This window comes from Pristiophorus japonicus, chromosome 1 (assembly GCF_044704955.1).
Source record: "Pristiophorus japonicus isolate sPriJap1 chromosome 1, sPriJap1.hap1, whole genome shotgun sequence".
In the NCBI taxonomy this organism is placed as follows: domain Eukaryota; kingdom Metazoa; phylum Chordata; class Chondrichthyes; family Pristiophoridae; genus Pristiophorus; species Pristiophorus japonicus.
Window position 1 is genome coordinate 515,979,026 of NC_091977.1, and position 20,134 is coordinate 515,999,159.

At 44.7% G+C, this 20,134-nt stretch overlaps 1 protein-coding gene across 2 annotated transcripts in view; it reads left to right on the plus strand.

Annotated features, from left to right (window-relative positions):
- LOC139277476 (microtubule cross-linking factor 1) overlaps positions 1 to 20,134 on the plus strand; it is a 354,944-nt gene that overhangs the window by 249,951 nt on the left and 84,859 nt on the right. For both annotated transcript variants that reach the window (XM_070895978.1, XM_070895987.1), the window contains exons 8-9: positions 7,332 to 7,562; positions 13,519 to 13,695. In XM_070895978.1, the coding sequence (XP_070752079.1) occupies positions 7,332 to 7,562; positions 13,519 to 13,695 (408 nt within the window). The remainder of the gene's footprint in view (positions 1 to 7,331; positions 7,563 to 13,518; positions 13,696 to 20,134) is intronic.

A 20,134-nucleotide genomic window follows, 5' to 3' on the forward strand; every position in this document is an offset into this window, starting at 1 on the left:
GAGGTTAAAATGTGGCAGGAAAGGGAGACTTATGACAATTGTAAGGTTCATAATACAGTACAGAACCAAGCTAAATCTAGAACATAGATCTAAAAAAGAGGACAAGAGGGGCAAAGAGAGAGTATGAGGATAGAATAGCGGGCAACCTAAAAGGGAATCCAAAAGTCGTTAATAAACACATAAATAGTAAAAGGATAGTCAGAGGACAGGTGGGCCAAATTAGGGACCAAAAAGGAGATCTTCTTGTGGGGACAGAGGGCATGGCTGAGGTACTAAATGAGTACTTTGCATCTGTTTTCACTAGAGAAGGGGATGCTGCCAATGTAGCAGTGAAGGAGAAATAGTAGTGATCGGACAGGATAGAATCCAGAGAGCTTTACTCCACTTGACATACGTATAAAGATAACTGTCAATAAAGCTGGGGAGGGGTGGGAACATGAGGATATATATTTTTTTTATACAGCAAGTCGTGATGATCTGGAATGCAGTCCTTAAAATAGTAGTGGAGGTGGATTCAAGGGGTAAGTGTACTGGAGTGAAAATAATTGGTTAGCATTTTCAAAGAGCTGGAAACAGGCACGATGGGATGAATGGCCTCCTCCTCTGCTGTATGAGTCTATGCATAAAATTCAGCCACTAACTCAAACTGGGCCTTCTCCAAATTGTTTTGAACTGTGTGTTGTGTACAAATCTACAATTTGTTTTTCTCCTCACGATCCTGGTGCAGCAATGCTTGTCTTTCCTGCAGTGTATTTGAGGAAGGATAATGTCATTGTAGCCAGAGCTTGGGCTTTGTGGTAGGCTTACTGTAAACTTTTCCAGAGAATTTCAGCTCTGGAACAAAATGGATAAATGTCATGTTGCTCCGAGCCAAGATTCTGTGCAGAATTTTACAGCTACAATGATGTCATGCCTCCCACAGCGCACTGCGTAAAGGGGAAGCAGTAGTGTCCTCCACTGGTGAAAAAATGAAAAGGGTACATAGGATTACACAGGATATATACAGCCCCAGAAACGGGCTATTCGGCCCAACCAGTCCATGCCAGCGTTTATGCTTCATTCGAGCCTCCTCCCGTCTTTCCTCATCTAAAGCTATCAGCATAACCCTCTATTCCCTTCTCCCTCAAATGCTTGTCTAGCCTCCCCTTAAAGTCATCTATATTATTCGCTTCAACCACTCCCTGTGGTAGTGAGTTCCTCATTCTCACCACTCTCTAGGTAAAGAAGCTTCTTCGGAATTCCCTATTGGATTTTTGGTGATGATCTTATATTGATGGCCTCTAGTTATGCTCTTCCCCACAAGTGGAAACATTCTCTCTGTATCCACGCTATCGAAACCTTTCATAATTTTAAAGACCTCAATTAGGTCACCCCTCAGCCTTCTTTTATCAAGCGAAAAGAGACCCAGCCTGTTCATCCTTTCCTGATATATATATCCTCGCATTTCTGGTATCATCTTGTAAATCTTCTCTGCATCCTCTCCATTGCCTCTATATCCTTTTTATAAATATGGAGACCAGAATTGCACGCACTACTCCAGGTGTGGTCTAACCAAGGTTCGATGCAAGTTTAGCATAACTTCCCTACTTTTCAGTTCTATCCCTCGAGTGAACTTCTTCACAAAGCTACACTGAGGTTCAGAAACATTGGTAGAGGATTGCGTCCATGTGGAAAATATAGAGGCAGATTTATCATGAGATAAAAATTCCCCCGGAAAACAAATATGCTCCCTTGACAAAATGCACTCATTATTTTGTGCAACAAATGTTTAATTTCCAGAATGTAATGTCATTGACCTAATAGCTCCTTTTGCAACACAGATCTTTTAAGTCCTGCCAGCTGAGGTCACTGGACCAAAGATGACTACAGGCATTTATTATGCTTCAGCTGCATTGGTGATTAAAGACATACTTTTACATGCTTGCGCAGTGTGGTTTACAATTATATACAGCACTTTATTAAGATCTGATTTATAGTGGGTGAAGCAATGGGTTAGAACACAGGGCCTGAATCATAGGCAAGTTGATGAGGAACTTCCTGTGTCTCAGGGAAACTGTGGGCAGTACAGTGGGTTAGTTTACTGCCCTTTTACATCTTGAGATGGATTCAATTCCAAGTCAAGCTGGTGAGAAGGCAGTCTTCTCTTTCTGCTGCCTGTGTGTATTTTGTCAATGTTAACCGAGCTCCAACAAATCCACAGCATACAGGAGCCTATCGCTTAGCACCAGTTGGCACAGGCCTGGCACACTTAATCTGAGAGATCCAAATCTTGGTGTGGCAGAATTAAGTGTCACTCTGCTTAACTCTCAATTGGGTACGGTGTGGAGGCAGTACAAAGCTATTTCTGACCTGTGCTGTATGTGGCCTGCAATTGCTTGATGCTGAGGTGCAAAAAGCTTTTAAAATTGCTCTATTTTTGATCCATGATGAGACAAGATTCATTACCCAGTATTCAACGACCTCTAAATTTGCATTTAAGAACATAAGAAATAGGAGCAGGAGAAGGCCATATGACCCTTCGAGCCTGCTCCACCATTTAATACTATCATGGCTGATCCGATCATAGACTCAGGTCCACTTCCCCGCCCGCTCTCCATAACCCCTATTCCCTTATCGTTTAAGAAACTGTCTATTTCTGTCTTAAATTTATTCAATGTCCCAGCTTTCACAGCTCTCTGAGGGAGCGATTCCACAGATCCACAACTCTCTGATAGAAGAAATTTCTCCTCATCTCAGTTTTAAATGGGCAGCCCCTTATTCTAAGATTATGCCCTCTAGTTCTATCTCCCCTATCAGTGGAAACATCCTCTCTGCATCCACCTTGTTAAGCCCCCTCATTATCTTATACGTTTTGATAAGATCACCTCTCATTCTTCAGACTTCCAATGAGTAGAGGCCCAACCTAGTCAACCTTTCCTCATAAGTCAACCCCCTCATCTCTGGAATCAACCTTGTGAAACTTCTCTGAATTGCCTCCAAAGCAAGTGTACCCTTTCGTAAATATGGAAAACAAAACTGCATGCAGTATTCCAGGTGTGGCCTCACCAATATCCTGTAAAACTGTAGCAAGACTAACCTGCTTTTATACTCCATCTCCTTTGCAATAAAAGCCAATATTTCATTGGCCTTCCTGATCCAAGGAAGAGGCATATAAATTGGCCAGAAAAAGCAGCAAACCTGAGGACTGGGAGAAATTTAGAATTCAGCAGAGGAGGACAAAGGGTTTAATTAGGAGGGGGAAATAGAGTATGAGAGGAAACTTGCCGGGAACATAAAAACTGACTGCAAAAGCTTCTATAGATATGTGAAGAGAAAAAGATTAGTGAAGACAAATGTAGGTCCCTTGCAGTCAGATTCAGGTGAATTTATAATGGGGAACAAAGAAATGGCAGACCAGTTGAACAAATACTTTGGTTCTGTCTTCATGAAGGAAGACACAAATAACCTTCCGGAAGTACTAGGGGACCGAGGGTCTAGTGAGAAGGAGGAACTGAAGGATATCCTTATTAGGCAGGAAATTGTGTTAGGGAAATTGATGGGATTGAAGGCCGATAAATCCCCTGGGCCTGATAGTCTGCATCCCAGAGTACTTATGGAAGTGGCCCTAGAAATAGTGGATGCATTGGTGATCATTTTCCAACAGTCTATCGACTCTGGATTAGTTCCTATGGACTGGAGGGTAGCTAATGTAACACCACTTTTTAAAAAAGGAGGGAGAGAGAAAACGGGTGATTATAGACCGGTTAGCCTGACATCAGTAGTGGGGAAAATGTTGGAATCAATTATTAAAGATGAAATAACAGCCCATTTGGAAAGCAGTGACAGGATCGGTCCAAGTCAACATGGATTTATGAAATCTTGCTTGACAAATCTTCTGGAATTTTTTGAGGATGTAACTAGTAGAGTGGACAAGGGAGAACCAGTGGATGTGGAGTATTTGGACTTTCAAAAGGCTTTTGACAAGGTCCCACACAAGAGATTGGTGTGCAAAATTAAAGCACATGGTATTAGGGGTAATGTACTGAAGTGGATAGAGAACTGGTTGGTAGACAGGAAGCAGAGAGTTGGGATGAATGGGTCCTTTTCAGAATGGCAGGCAGTGACTAGTGGGGTGCCGCAGGGCTCAGTGCTGGGACCCCAGCTCTTTACAATATACATTAATGATTTAGATGAAGGAATTGAGTGTAATATCTCCAAGTTTGCAGATGACACTAATCTGGGTGGTGTTGTGAGCTGTGATGAGGACGCTAAGAGGCTGCAGGATGACTTGGACAGGATAGGTGAGTGGGCAAATGCATGGTAGATGCAGTATAATGTGGATAAATGTGAGGTTATCCACTTTGGGGGCAAAAACATGAAGGCAGAATATTATCTAAATGGCGGTCGATTAGGAAAAGGGGAGGTGCAACGAGACCTGGGTGTCATGGTACATCAGTCATTAAAAGTTGGCATGCAGGTACAGCAGGCGGTGAAGAAGGAAAATGGTATGTTGGCCTTCATAGCTACGGGATTTGAGTATAGGAGCAGGGAGGTCTTACTGCAGTTGTACAGGGCCTTGGTGAGGCCTCACCTGGAATATTGTGTTCAGTTTTTGGTCTCCTAATCTGAGAAAGGACGTTCTTGCTATTGAAGGAGTGCAGCGAAGGTTCACCAGACTGATTTCCGGGATGGCTGGTCTGACATATGAGGAGCGACTGGATCAACTGGGCCTTTATACACTGGAGTTTAGAAGGATGAGAGGGGATCTCATAGAAACATATAAATTCTGACGGGACTGGACAGGTTAGAAGCAGGAAGAATGTTCCCGATTCTGGGGAAGTCCAGGACCAGGGGACACAGTCTAAGGATAAGGGGTCAGCCATTTAGGACTGGGATGAGGAGAAACTTCTTCACTCAGAGATTTGTTAACCTGTGGAATTCCCTACCGCAGAGAGTTGTTGATGCCAGTTGGTTGGATATATTCAAGAGGGAGTTAGATGTGGCCCTTATGGCTAAAGGGATCAAGGAGTATGGAGAGAAAGCAGGAAAGGGGTACTGAGGTGAAACATCAGCCATGATCTTATTGAATGGTGATGCAGGCTCGAAGGGCCGAATGGCCTACTCCTGCACTTATTTTCTATGCTTTTATGTTTCTATCACTTGCTGTACCTGCAATACTAACCTTTTGTGTTTCATGCATAAGTACCCCCAGGTTCTGCTGTACTGCAGCACTTTGCAATCTTTCTCCATTTATATAATAATTTGCTCTTTGATTTTTTTCTGCCAAAGTGCATGACCTCACACTTTCCAACATTATACTCCATCTGCCAAATTTTTGCCCACTCACTTAGTCTGTCGATGTCCTTTTGCAGATTTTTTGTGTCCTTCTCACACATTGCTTTTTCTCCCATCTTTGTATCGTCAGCAAACTTGGCTACGTTACACTCAGTCCCTTCCTCCACGTCGTTAATATAGATTGTAAATAGTTGGGGTCCCAGCACTGATCCCTGTGGCACCCCACTGGTTATTGATTGCCAACCTGATAATGCACTATTTATCCCTACTCTCTGTTTTCTGTTCGTTAGCCAATTCTCTCTCCATGCTAATATATTACCCCAACCCTGTGAACTTTTATCTTGTGCAGTAACCTTTTATGTGGCACGTTGTCAAATGCCTTCTTGAAGTCCAAATACACCACATCCACTGGTTCCCCTTTATCCACCCTGTTTGTTACATCCTCAAAGAATTCTAGCAAATTTGTCAAACATGACTTCCCCTTCATAAATCCATGCTGACTCTACCTGACTGAATTTTGCTCTTCGAAATGTCCTGCTACTGCTTCTTTAATAATGGACTCCAACATCTTCCCAACCACAGATGTTATGCTAACTGGTCTTTTGTTTCCTGCTTTTTGTCTGCCTCCTTTTTTAAATAGGGGCGTTACATTTGCAGTTTTCCTGCTGCTGGGACCTCCCCAGAATCCAGGGAATTTTGCTAAATTACAACCAATGCATCCACAATCCTTGCCTCTACTTCTCTTACAACACTAGGATGCAAGCCATCAGGTCCGGGGATTTATCCGCCTTTAGTCCCATTATTTTTACTGAGTACCACCTCCTTAATGATTGTGATTGTGTTAAGTTCCTCCCCCCCCCCTATAGCCCCTAAACTATCCACTGTCAGAATATTGTTAGTGTCCTCTACCGTAAAGACTGATACCAAATATCTGTTCAGAGTTTCTGCCATCTCAATATTCCCGATCACTAATTCCCCGGTCTCGTCCTTCAAGGGACCAAGATTTACTCGAGCCACCCTTTTCCTTTTTGTATACCTATAGAAATTCTTGCTATCTGTTTTTATATTTCATGCTAGTTTACTTTCATAGTCTATCTTCCCTTTCTTAATCATTTTTTTAGTCATTCTTTGTGTTTGGTTTGAAAACATCTTAAAATCATAGAAATTTACAGCATGGGAGGCCATTCGGTCCATCGTGTCTGCGGATAGAAACAAGCTCCCCAACGTAATCCTACTTTCCAGATCTTGGTCCGTTGCTTCTGTAGATTACAGTACTTCAAGTGTACATCCAAGTACTTTTATAAATGTGATTTGAGTTTCTGCCTCTACCACCCTTACAGGCAGTGAATTCCAGACCCCCACACCCTCTGGGTGAAAAATGATCTCCTCAGCTCCCCTCTAATCCTTTTACTTTAAATCTATGCCCCCTGGTTATTGACCTCTCTGCCAAGGGAAATAGGTCCTTCCTATCCACTCTATCTAGGACCTCATCCTTTTATGCACCTCAACCAAGTCTCCCCTCAGCCTCCTCTGCTCCAAAGAAAATAACTGCATCCTATCCAAACTTTCCTCATAGCTAAAACTCTCTAGTCCTGGCAACATCCTCATAAATCTCCTCTGTGCCCTTTCTAGCGCAATCACATCTTTCCTGTAATGTGGTGACCAGAACAGCACGCAGTATTCTAGCTGTGGCCAATACAGTTCAAGCATAACCTCCCTGCTCTTGTATTCTAAGCCTTGGCTAATAAAGGCAAGTATCCCATATGCCTTCATAACCTCCTTATCAACCTGTCCTGCAACCTTCAGGGATCTGTGGACATGAACTCCAAGGTCCCTCTGTTCCTCTACATTTCTCAGTATCTCCTAATAATGCTTCTCTTGAGCGTGTGTGTCTGTGTCTTTGGCAGGGGTTGGGGTGGAGTGGGTTAGAATAGAGTCCAGACTATCTTTTTTTCAGCTTTCAGTAAATCCTTGGAAGATGTGTTATATTTGAATTTTAAGCTTAATGGATTGTGCTGGTAATAATTGGGTTTTCTTTGCCACTAATTGTGCCACAGATTGAGGAGGAAAACCAGAAGAACCTGCTGAGGAAAGACTTTGAGGTGCAAAGCCTAAACTTGCAGAACAGACTGGAGCAGAAGTCATGGAGTCACGAGAGGACCTTGCTGCTGCAGGAAATGAGAATGTTCAAACAGCACACTTTCCTGTTCTATGTCAAACTTAAATGGCTGCTCAAACATTGGAGACAAGGCAAGAAAATAGAGTACGGTGGGGAGGACATACTAGAGGTAGGACGCACTCTGCATCATCAACTCTGTACCTAGCGTTTGTTTTTAGTCTTGAGTATTCACAGTATATTGCATTGGAAGTGAGATTTGGTAAATAGTCAAAAACTCTAAGAGCATTTTGAGGTCGAAATTCGGTGCCGCCGTTTTTGAGGCGGTGTCACCGCCGGAGTGCTGATTTTACCGCCAGGTGCTAGGTCTAGGCTCCAACTGCCAAATTCAGTTTTTACACCCAAAGATGAGAGAGCAGTGCTAAAAAGTGGTATTGCACATTCCTCCTTGGGCGGGAGCTCAGGAGGCCTACTGACTTTCACATCGGGAAGCTGCCACTATGCTAGCTGGAAAACGGGAAGAAAAGGGAAGAAAGAAAAAAACCTCAAACTTCTCCGACCCGCACACAAACTTCCCCGCTGTTACAACTAATGAAAAAAGAAAGAAATAAACTTACCTTGCTCTCTGGCTGATTCCGCCCGAGTTCCGCTGTTTAACCACCACTTTATTCAGGCTGTATGGCCGCCTGCCGGAACAGCAACCATACAAAGCAAATATCGCGACAGAGGCGTCAAAGAGGCTTTGTGTGCTGGATGATGTCACCACGCGGGATGATGTCACCACGCGGGTGGTGTTAGCCGGCGCAGTGTTGCCTCTTGACGCCTCTGCCAAAGAGTCAACTCAATTTCAGTCGGGGCCTGGACACTGCTTACCGTCGAAGGTAGGCCTTTGTCGCCTGTTAGTCGCCTCCCACACGCGGTAACAGGTGGCGGTATAAACTGAATTTCGACCTCCATTGTGTTTTTGAATCCAGCACGATATTCTTATATTTTAGCACAAATATACATAGCACTGTGTTTTTACTACATCAAGCATATCTAATCTGTGTTTGCTTCCAGTGACAATGCCTAAATTAAACAATAATATCCTGGAATGAATATTGTACTAGTTGAAGGATAAGGTTACAGGCCAAGTCCTTCAATTGATGTACCAGATTTGTACCAGGGATGAGGGACTTCAGTTATGACGAGAGACTGGAGTAGAGGTGTTCAAAATCAAGAACGGTTTTGACAGAGTAAATAAGGAGAAACGTTTCCAGTGGTAGAAGGGTCAGTAAGGAGAGAACACAGATTTAAGGCGATTGGGAAAAGAACCAGAGGTGACATGAGGCAATACTTTTTTACACAGTGAGTTGTTATGATCTGGAATGCACTGCCTGAAAGGGTGGTGAAGAAAGATTCAATAGGGAATTGGATAAATACTTGAAGGGAAAAAAATGTGCAGGGCTATAGGTAAAGGATGGAGGAGTGGGACTAGTTGGATAGCTCTACCAAAGACCAGGCACAAGCACGATGCACCGAATGGACTCCTTCTGTGCTGTTTCATTCTGTAATTCCATGATAAGCCTCCCTTTCTTCCTCCTGCGACAGGATATTACTTAAGTTTATAACCATCATAAAATCTCCCCAGGCTAACCACCTATCCCACAGGATAGACAGAACCTTGGTTTAATGCAACCCAAAAGCTGGCACATCGTACCAGGGATGACCGTGTAGTTTCACCCCAGGATGGAACAGTGTACAGGTGTGATGGCCGAAATCCAGAAACCTCGGGACCCAGGGCATTCCGGATTCCGGGTATTTCCAGATTTCGGAACGTCTTTGCCTGGGCTGAGGTAGGGAGGAGAGGTGGGTGGCGGGCGGCCGAGGTAAAGGGGGGAGGGGGGGTGTCGGGCGGCCGAGGTAAAGGGGGGAGGTCAGGCGGCCGAGGTGGGGGAGTCCATATTTCGGAACATTTTCCGGTTTCCGGATGACCCCGCCACGGATCGGCCCGGAATATTCCGAATTTCGGAACCCCGGATTTCAGACGTGCAACCTGTAGCATGAAAAGTAGAGATCATGTTAAGCTATTCTCAGTCAAATCAAACAGAATGGAGAGAGAGACAGTCAGAGCACCAGAGTTCCTTGCAGCTGTGATGGAATTCATTGCAGGGCGCTGAGTTACTTGAATTTTGAGTACTGTGGACAAGATCTGGTTGACATGAACAAATGCTGCCTCCATGTTAAATGGACTGGTTCATTTAAAGGAGCGGTGTCATCGGCAGTTTCCTGTGCATATCAACCTTGCTGTTCATTTGCAGCAACATGATTAATGTGGATATGTTCCAATGAAAATTTGGCTACTGGATCGTTTGAAATCTGTTTTTTTTTTTGTAAAACAACAGTGACCTTTGATAAAGGGGTTGGGCAGATCACAGCATTGGTGGGGGTCTGGACCTGTTACACTTTTTTCTCTTTCTTTAATGCTTTTTTAAAATTTTGCATGCTCTTGTGGCACCTCTACTGTGTCTCTTCAAACTACTCTGCCCCCGCTCCCATCTTCACTTTCTTCAGTCCTTTCTATGAGTCATCATTGTCTCACTGTCCATCTAACAAATGGTATGCCCAGAACGTTGGAACGTGTCTTTTCTCATTATAGACGCTGACCGGCCTGCTGTGTATTTTTAAGCATATTTGTGTCTTTCGATCAGATTTCCCGCATTTGTAGTTTTTATCTTGAACATAAGAAGCAGGAGTAGGCCCTATGGACCCTCGAGCCTGCTCCGCCATTCAATAAGATCATGGCTGATTATTGACCTCAACTCCATTTTCCTGCCTGATCTCCATATCCTTTGATTCCCCTAGACTCCAAAAATCTGTCGATCTCAGCCTTGAATATATTCAGAGACTCAGTTTCCACAGCACTCTGGGGCAGAGAATTCCAAAGATTCACAACCCTCTGAGTGAAGAAATTCCTCCTTATCTCAGTCTGAAATGGCCGACCCCTTATCCTAAGACTGTGCCCCCTAGTTCTAGACACTCCAACCAGGGGAAACAACCTCTCAGCGTCTATAATGAAGCTGCTGCTGTATAAGCAGGATGGGACCGTTGTGAGCTGAACTTGTCGGGAGGTGGAAGAGCACGTTGGACAACGTATATGGAGCTCAGAAGCAAGGCAAGGGAAAAGCACGGATATAAATGTTTCCCAGTGAGCAAATGGCAGAATCCGGCTGTTTATTGCTGACAGATGATGTGTTAAAATACAGGTGTTATAATAACTTGGTTTACGGTCCACAACATTTACACTTATGCTTGGAGCTGGATAATTGAATGACACAGGAGGCTAGTGACAATCAGCCAAGAGCAATCATCCACTTGGGCAGAAATAATTGAAAAGCAAATTATAATTTAAATGGAGAAAAATTGCAAAGTGCTGCAGTACAGAGACCTGGGGTCCTTGTGCACGAAACACAAAAAGTTAGTATACAGGTACAGCAAGTAATCAGGAAAGCAAATGGAATGTTGGCCTTTATTGCAAGGGGCATGGAGTATAAAAGCAGAGAAGTCCTGCTACAGCTGAACAGGGTATTGGCGAGGCCACACCTGGAGTACTGCGTACAGTTTTAGTCTCCGTATTTAAGGTAGGATATACTTGCAATGCTGGCTGTTCAGAGAAGGTTCACTAGGTTGATTCTGGAGATGAGGGGGTTGACTTATGAGAATAAGTTGAGTAGTTTGGGTCTATACACATTGGAGTTCAGAAGAATGAGAGGTGATCTTATTGAAACTTATAAGATAATGAGGGGGCTCGACAAGGTGGACGCAGAGAGGATATTTCCACTCACAAGGGAAACTAAAACTAGGGGACATAATCTTAGAATAAGGGGCTGCCCATTTAAAACTGAGATGAGGAGAAATTTCTTCTCTCAGAGGGTTGTAAATCTATGGAATTCTCTGCCCCAGAGAGCTGTAGAGGCTGGGTCATTGAATATATTTAAGGTGGAGATAGACAGATTTTTGAGCGATAAGGGAATAAAGGGTTATGGGGAGCGGGCAGGGAAGTCCATGATCAGATCAGCCATGATCTTATTGAATGGCAGAGCAGGCTCGAGGGGTAAAATGGCCTACTCCTGTTCCTAGTACTTATGTTCTTATGAGATGCACTGAGGTTTTGGTCTAATATGAGGCTACGCAAGCTGATTGACATCATCAGGTGGCCAGGGCAAGTAATTCAATTAACAAACAGCTAAATGCTAAACTGGGAAGACTGTACGGTTGGATGGATCATTTTCAACTGAACTGATCTGTGAAAGTACCCAAGCTCTTGTGCAGCCAGTTTACATCGCCATTTGTTTTAAGCCTCTAGAACAAGAGTGGGCAATTATTGGGCTGGAGGGCCACTTAACAAGTTTTGGTGAGCTGTTGATGGCTGCCCACCAATGTTACCCCGAAGGCGCGGGGCTGCACGATCGCGCAACAATGGCATGGTCCCGCGCAGGCCCTCCCCAGCTCCTGCCACTGGAAGAGATACTGCGCATGCGCAGCTACATAGTGGCTGGCCGCGCAGCATGTTTAAAGGGACCGCGTGCGGAAAAAAATTTGAGCGAATATTGCATAAACATAAACATTGCATAAAGATATACATTGCATAAACCTAAATTCAGATAGTAGTCAGATGCTCTCTTATATACGTGGACTATGTACAATAGACACCTCAAGTTGCTCCGCAAGATCCTACAAATCCTCTGGGATGCACCAACATTAGTGTCCTCGTCCAGGCCAACATCCCCAGCATTGAAGCACTGACCAAACTTGATCAGCTCAGCTGGGCAAGCCACATAGTTCGCATGCCAGACACGAGACTCCCAAAGCAAGCGCTCTACTCTGAACTCCTTCACGGCAAACAAGCCAAAGGTGGGCAGAGGAAACATTACAAAGACACTCTCAAAACCTCCCTGATAAAGTACGACATCCCCACTGACATCTGGAAGTCCTTGGCCAAAGACCGCCCTAAGTGGAGGAAGTGCATCCGGGAGGGCGCTGAGCTCCTCCTAGTATCAACGCTGAGAGCATGCAGAAATCAAGCGCAGGCAGCGGAAGGAGCGTGTGGCAAACCAGACTCCCCACCCACCCTTCCCCTCAACTACTGTCTGTCCAACCCGTGACAGAGACTGTGGTTCTCATATTGGACTGTATAGCCACCTAAGAACTCATGTTAAGAGTGGAAGCAAGTCTTCCTCGATTCCGAGGGACTGCCTATGATGATGATATATACACATATATTCGACACTGCTTAGAAATGAATCAACGATAAAAGTTGAAAATGTTGTGATATCTTCTGGTCTCTGTAAATCAGTGCTGTTAAATAGAACTGTACCCTCTTTAGAGCCTGTGTTAGCATCAATTCCCCACCTCAGTCATCCTTATGCCCCTCTGCAAAGATTATTAAAGCCGTCCCAATTGGTGCCAGATGAAAACTCGCCTGTCGCCGTACTCTGGATACCGGGAGAGGAAAGATGCAGCACCGGTCACTTTCTTCGGTAAAAGAGTTGTGGAGATAAGCAGCCACGCTGCCACTCTAAAATGAATAGGGCATATTCGAGTACGCAGTGCATTCTGGGTACAGACATCCGCCATTGGAGCCCAGAATCACGGAACGGATCCTTTTAAAATCGGGCCAGGGAGAATCGCTTTTGCGAATTATTAATTTGAATAAAGTATGGTTTTTCCTTGGCTGCAGTTCGGGTCTGTCTCTGACCCACGGGAAGTGAAAGTGGATCGATGAATGTGCAACTCGCACTCCGGCTCGCATTCTATTTCTGTCCCATCCAGCGGGCTGGATAGAATGGCCTGGCAGGTTGGTTATGGCCCACGGGCCGTAATTTGTGCACCACTGCTCTAGAACCAGACACCTGAGTGCCTTGCAGAAAGCACCAGACCACTGATCGCAAGGATTGAGCTGAAGGAAGATGTCGGCTTTTAGTGAGAACACCAAAAATGTTGCAAGATATCTTACATTAAAAAAAAATGAAAGCTGCGTCACTGAGGGAAAATTTGAGAGAATTACTGTTTAATCTAACTGTGTTGAATGTAAGCTTCCATGGTTAACATTTCAACGGCTTGTTTAACATACGATAATGTGTTTTCAGTTTGAACAGATTGAAAACCTGCCTGAATTGAACCTGCTTCTCGATCAGAAAGAGCTGAACCCTGAGCAAGAGGACAGTGGATGCGTGCTGTCTGATTACTCCCAGTCTTCCTCTGCGGAGAGTGATGACCATAGACCGCAGCTACAGACAAAAGAGTTACTTCAACACCAGAAACAGGTGCGTGGCATCAAATCGCTTGGGGTCATTTTCTGCTGTATTTTATCCTTTTTCCCTCTCCAACCTCCCCACCCCGCGCACTATTCCCGTCCCATTCTCTGCCACTTTAGTTAGTCAGAATTTTTACGTTGTTCTTCAAAAGAGCCAGTTGACGAAGCTGCGTGACTTTCATTAACAGACCAGCGGACGGCTCTTAAATGAATAAAACTATATCAGCCCCTTTCTGTAAAATGAGAAGTGCGTTGCTTCCTTAAAATTAAAATGCTTAGCTTGATGAGCTTTGTTGTTAGCATAAAGAAAGACTTGCATTTATATAGCGCCTTTCACAACCACCGGATGTCCCAAAGTGCTTTACAGCCATTTGTGAAGTGTAGTCAGTGTTGTAATGCAGGAAGTGCAGCAGCCAATTTGAGCACAGCAAGATCCCACAAATAGCAATTTGATAATAATCAGATAACCTGTTTTTTTAATGATATTGGTTGTGGGATAAATATTGGGCAGGACACCGGAGAAAACTCCCCTGATCTCCTTCGAAATAATGCCATGGGATCTTTTATGTCCACCTGAGAGAGCAGACGGGGCCTCGATTTAATGTCCCATCCAAAAGATGGCACCTCTGACAGCATAGCACTCCCTCAGCACTGCACTGGAGTTTCAGCCTAGATTAAGTCCTGGAGTGGGACATGAACCCACAACCTTCTGACTTAGAGATGAGAGTGCTACCAATTGAGCCACTGGCTGACTAATGGTTTCTTGATCTCCCCTGGAACCTGAACCCCTTACCCAAGAGCGCTAACAGCCTTCAGCAATATATCTTAATGCATTCTTGTTATATGTCCAAAAAGTCTGAGCCATCTTTCAGTGGTTAGGTCCCCTACTGCTGTGCTCAGTCCAGAATTCTTTCATATTGTGCTTTTTCTAAAGTCTCCCGATGATTGCACTCTGAAAGTAATTCATTGCCCTTTGAGACGTTTCAACTAATTGGGAAGACACAGAGTTGATTATCCTATTTTGGATATAGTATGTGAGCAATTGAGACGTGACATGTGGTAAGTGTATTAGGCCTAGGAGGAACAGGTGACTTTGGACCTATGGTTTCCAAAGCTCTCCACCACATAGAGAAGATGTTTCCACTTGTGGAGAGACTAGAACTAGGAGCCATAAATATAAGATCGTCATTCATAAATCCAATAGGGAATTCAGGAGAAACTGCTTTACCCAGAGAATGGTTAGAATGTGGAACTCGCTACCTCAAGGAGTAGTTGATTGACTTGCATAGATACATTTAAGGGGAATTACATAGGATATACAGCACAGAAACAGGCCATTCGGCCCAACTAGTCCATGCCGACGTTTATGCTCCACTCAATCCTCCTCCCGTCTTTCCTCATCTAAATCTATCAGCATAACCCTCGATTCCTTTCTCCCTCATATGGTTGTCTAGCCTCTCCTTAAATGCATCTATACTATTCACATTCGCATCACACTTTGGGTAAAGAAGTTTCTCCTGAATTTTGGATTTCTAGGTGACTATCTTATATTGATGGTCTCTAGTTATGTTCTTCCCCACAAGTACATAAGAACTTAAGAATATAAGAATTAGGAACAGGAGTAGGCCATCTAGCCCCTCGAGCCTGCTCCACCATTCAATAAGATCATGACTGATCTGGCCATGGACTCAGCTCCACTTACCCGCCCTCTCCCCGTAACCCTTAATTCCCTTATTGGTTAAAAATCTATCTATCTGTGACTTGAATACATTCAATGAGCTAGCCTCAACTGCTTCCTTGGGCAGAGAATTCCACAGATTCACAACCCTCTGGGAGAAGAAATTCCTTCTCAACTCGGTTTTAAATTGGCTCCCCCGTATTTTGAGGCTGTGCCCCCTAGTTCTAGCCTCCCCTACCAGTGGAAACAACCTCTCTGCCTCTATCTTGTCTATCCCTTTCATGATTTTAAATGTTTCTATAAGATCACCCCTCATCCTTCTGATCTCCAACGAGTAAAGACCCAGTCTACTCAATCTATCATCATAAGGTAATCCCCTCATCTCCGGAATCAGCCTAGTGAATCGTCTCTGTACCCCCTCCAAAGCCAGTATATCCTTCCTTAAGGTGACCAAAACTGCACGCAGTACTCCAGGTGCGGCCTTACCAATACCCTATACAGTTGCAGCAGGACCTCCCTGCTTTTGTACTCCATGGAAACATTCTCTCTGTATCCACTCTATCAAAACCTTTCATAATTTTAAAGACCTCTATTAGGTCCCCCCTCAGCCTTCTTTTTTCAAGAGAAAAACAACCCAGTCTGTTCATCCTTTCCTGATAGGTATACCTTCACATTTCTGGTATCATCCTTGTCAATCTTCTCTACACCCTCTCGAGTGCCTCTCTATCCTTTTTATATCATGGCGACCAGAACTGTATGCAGTACTCTAAGTGTGGTCTAACTTAGGACCGAGATGCGGAGGAACTTCTTCACCCAGAGAGTGGTGAACCTGTGGAATTCTCTACCACAGAAAGTTGTTGAGGCCAATTCACTAAATATATTCAAAAAGGAGTTAGATGAGGTCCTTACTACTAGGGGGATCAAGGGGTATGGCGAGAAAGCAGGAATGGGGTACTGAAGTTGAATGTTCAGCCATGAACTCATTGAATGGCGGTGCAGGCTAGAAGGGCCAAATGGCCTACTCCTGCACCTATTTTCTATGTTTCTATGTTTCTAACCAAGGTTCGATACAGGTTTACCATAACTTTCCTACTTTTCAATTCTATAGCTCTAGAAATAAACTCTAGTGCTTGGTTTGCTTTTTTTAATGGCCTTGCTAACCTGTGTTGAATCTTTTAGTAATTTGTGTATTTGTACTCCGAGATCCCTTTGTTCATCTACCCCACCTAGACTCGCACCCTCCAAATAATAAGTGACCTCCCTATTCTTCCTACCAAAATGTAATACCTCACATTTATCTGTGTTGAACTTAATTTGCCAATAATATGCCCATTCTGCAAGTTTATTTATGTCCTCCTGTAACTTGTTGCAGTCCTCCTCAGTATTGACTTTATCCCCAATTTGGTGTCATCTGCAAAGATAAATAATGGAATCTAGTTAAACCACATGAGGAAGAAAGGAATGGAAGGATATGTTGATGGGGTTAGATGAAGAAAGGTGGGAGGAGGCTCGTGGACCTGTTGGGCTAAATGGCATGTTTCTGTGCCTTAAATACTATGCAAGAAGAGGTACAGTCACAAAAGGCACATACTGCTGTGTTAATGCTTCCCATAAAAACCAACATGGAGCATCTTGGAGCAGTGAAACAGATTATTTAGCAACCTGGGTGAGAACTGACCTAATTCTTTTGCAAACAGTGATGAACATGTCAAGTGATGGCAAAACTAGGAATGGAACTAATGTCTCGTCATCTGGTCAAGGAAAGCAGATGGCACTGCGTGTTGGTGTTCAATCACGAGAAAGTTGAATATGCGCATAGAAAAAGAGGACAGTTTTTCTCAGCAATCGCATCTTGTCATTTAGTTTCGCTATGGGTTTATCATCAGAGTGAGCCTGACCTTATAACGTGCCGTGTGTCACTTTGGAAACTTGAGCAATGACAGACGGGTCTTATCAGCCGATGTGCCGAGTGGCTGTCAATCATTATTCTTCACCACTAATGTTCCCATTATAGTTCATTAAGGAGTATATAGCGGAGTGGATTTTGTTAATGAAACAGGTGACAAAGGTTACAGAGCTCCCACTCATCTTCCTGTGAAGAAAGGTAGAACCCTCTTCACTCACTGAATATTAAAGTTTTTATTAAACGCTGTGTACGCATTGCTGTGTGAAGTCACAAGGACTGCCGTAAGTACCACTATGAAGCCAGAACATAAGAATTAGGAGCAGGAGTAGGCCATACGGCTCTTCGAGCCTGCTCTGCCATTCAATAAGATTATGGCTGATCTTCGACCTCAACTCCACCTTCCCGCCCGATCCCCATATCCCTTGATTCCCCCTAGAGACCAAAAATCTATCTATCTCAGCCTTGAATATACTCAACGACTCAGCATCTACAGCCCTCTGGAGTAGAGAATTCCAAAGATTTACCACCCTCTGTGGAAATTCTTCCTCTTCTCAGTCTTAAATGGCGGACCCTTTATCCTGAGACGATGCCCCCTAGTTCTAGACCCTTCAGCCATGGGAAACAACCACTCTGTATCTACCCTGTCAATCCCCCTCTGAATCTTTCAATGAGATCACCTGTCATTCTTCTAAGCTCCAGAGAGTATAGGCCCAATCTACTCAACCCTTCCTGATAGGACAACCCCCTCATTCCAGGTTGATCCTCAGATCAGCAGCTTTATACTGGCATAAAGCTTTTAGAAAAATATATGTTTTGAACCATTGACATTCCATTTACCTCAGTGTTACAGGGCATTATTTCCAAGCAACGTCACATGTTTTGAAGAAACAAATGGGGAGAAGCTAAATTACTGACCTTCTAGTCATACTCCGCCCCCACCCACGACCCCATCCCCCCCACCAAACCCCAGTTCCAACCCAGCGAACAGTACCAATACAATCCGGAGATACCACTTTTTTAAAAAGTTGTATCCAGAGCTAGCTTTTTAAAAAATTCTTTGTGTTACAGCATTAAGCCGTAAATTTAGCTCTTTGTGTTTCTACCCACTGGTCTGCATTTTTTAGCATCAATTCTCCCTGGACACAAAATGGTAAAGCAGAGCCAGCCAAACATTACAGACAAGGGAGCTAGTAAACAAGCACTAAGTTTGTAGGCTGATTGTGTACGTTTCCAGTATCACTGAGGGGGGGGATCCAGTTATGGGCAGAATGCTTCAATGGCAGGCTGCTAATATTGGCCAACCAACCATATAGTCAATTCAGTTCTATAAAGCACTTTGGGGATGACATTGTCCCATTTTGTAGCCCAGTTAGCGCCTCTGGGGGTTGCTAACGGGGCGCAATGGGGCTTTTGCTGAAAATTGCCCCGGAGGTTTCGGGGGGGGGGGGGTGCTTTCCTGGTAGCACCGCGGTTAGCACCCCGGGCCGGCACGCAACCGGCAATGATGTCATCGGCGTGTGTGGCAACCCCTCACCGCCTCGCGCCGACCCCTTTCTGCCCCATGGGGGAAATTGCCCCGTGGGTCGCGAAGCTGGCAGTCATCCGCTGCCGGGCCGCCCCTTAAAGGGGGTCTTTAGCGCCCCAGGCCGCCATCTTTATTTGTCAACCGACTCTTGAGTCGGCCCAACATTGACAGCCCTAGCGCCGACCAGGTCGCCATCATGCAGCGCGGTACTCCGTTTTGGGTGCCGTGGTGCTGGCCTGGTCTAACACATTCCCTGTGGTCCACCAGTGGCCAGCAAAGGACCATGTGCAGCGGCCCTCCCCTTTAATGGAAGTGGAAGGGCGTTATAACGCGTCAGCACTTGGCGGGGCATCCGCGCAGCTCTGGCCTGAACCGCATAGCACTGGACTCAGGACCTCATTATATTTACTAACTTATCGACAGGACCTCATTATATTTATTGGGATCCTATTCCCGTTCAGCAGCCGGCTAAATGAACAAACTGGCCAGTGGCTGGGAGGATAAACCAGTGGCAGGAGGTCGCAGCCAGAGTCCCTTGTGGGGACATTCCTCGGCAATCGCGAGGGGGTGGGAAGGTCGGACATCATGGTTGCGGGGGGGGTGGGGTGGGCGGTGGATTGTACATCAATGCAGGGGAGATGGAGATGGGACATCGGGAGGGGTGAGAGATAGCCCACAATTGGCCAGGGGAGCGCTCCTGCTCCCCCGGTCCACAAGCAGTGCAAAATGGCACTTACCTCGCAAGTTGAACCCGATTTAAATATGTTAATAAGGCATCCCACCTCCACGGCGGGACACTCGGATGTCACGATATCCGCCGCTGTAAAAACAGCAATGGGTGCATGTGCGGCAGGATTGTAATGCGCCCATCATGGGTGGGAGGGCAGGGGGAGGGGGGGGGGGGGGTTTATATCGAGGCCGTTGAGTCCAATTGTCTTTTCTTAATAAAGGTTCTGAAGTTGTAAGAAGATACAGCACTGGAGGACCATGTGCTCATTACAGAGCAATGTTGCCGAGTAAAGGACATCTGCAGTCCTTTAGGGAGCAGCTTTGTTAGGAACTATAGTGCTTTACTGAACAGGTTATAATGAATGAATGAGTAGAATTTCTCATTCCTGTAGGCCACGGATAATTAGCCCGGTGTGAAAGATTGGTCTTCTTCTCACGTTTCCACTTTAATTGGTACCCAAATGACAATCAGAGCAGCGGAAAAATGAATTATTTTGGTGTCCAAATTGGTCTCTGTCCATCAAATGCTTGCTATACAAGCTTTATTTACTTGACAACAGTTGTTATTACATATATAATTACAAAGAAATTATAGCACAGAAACAGGCCAT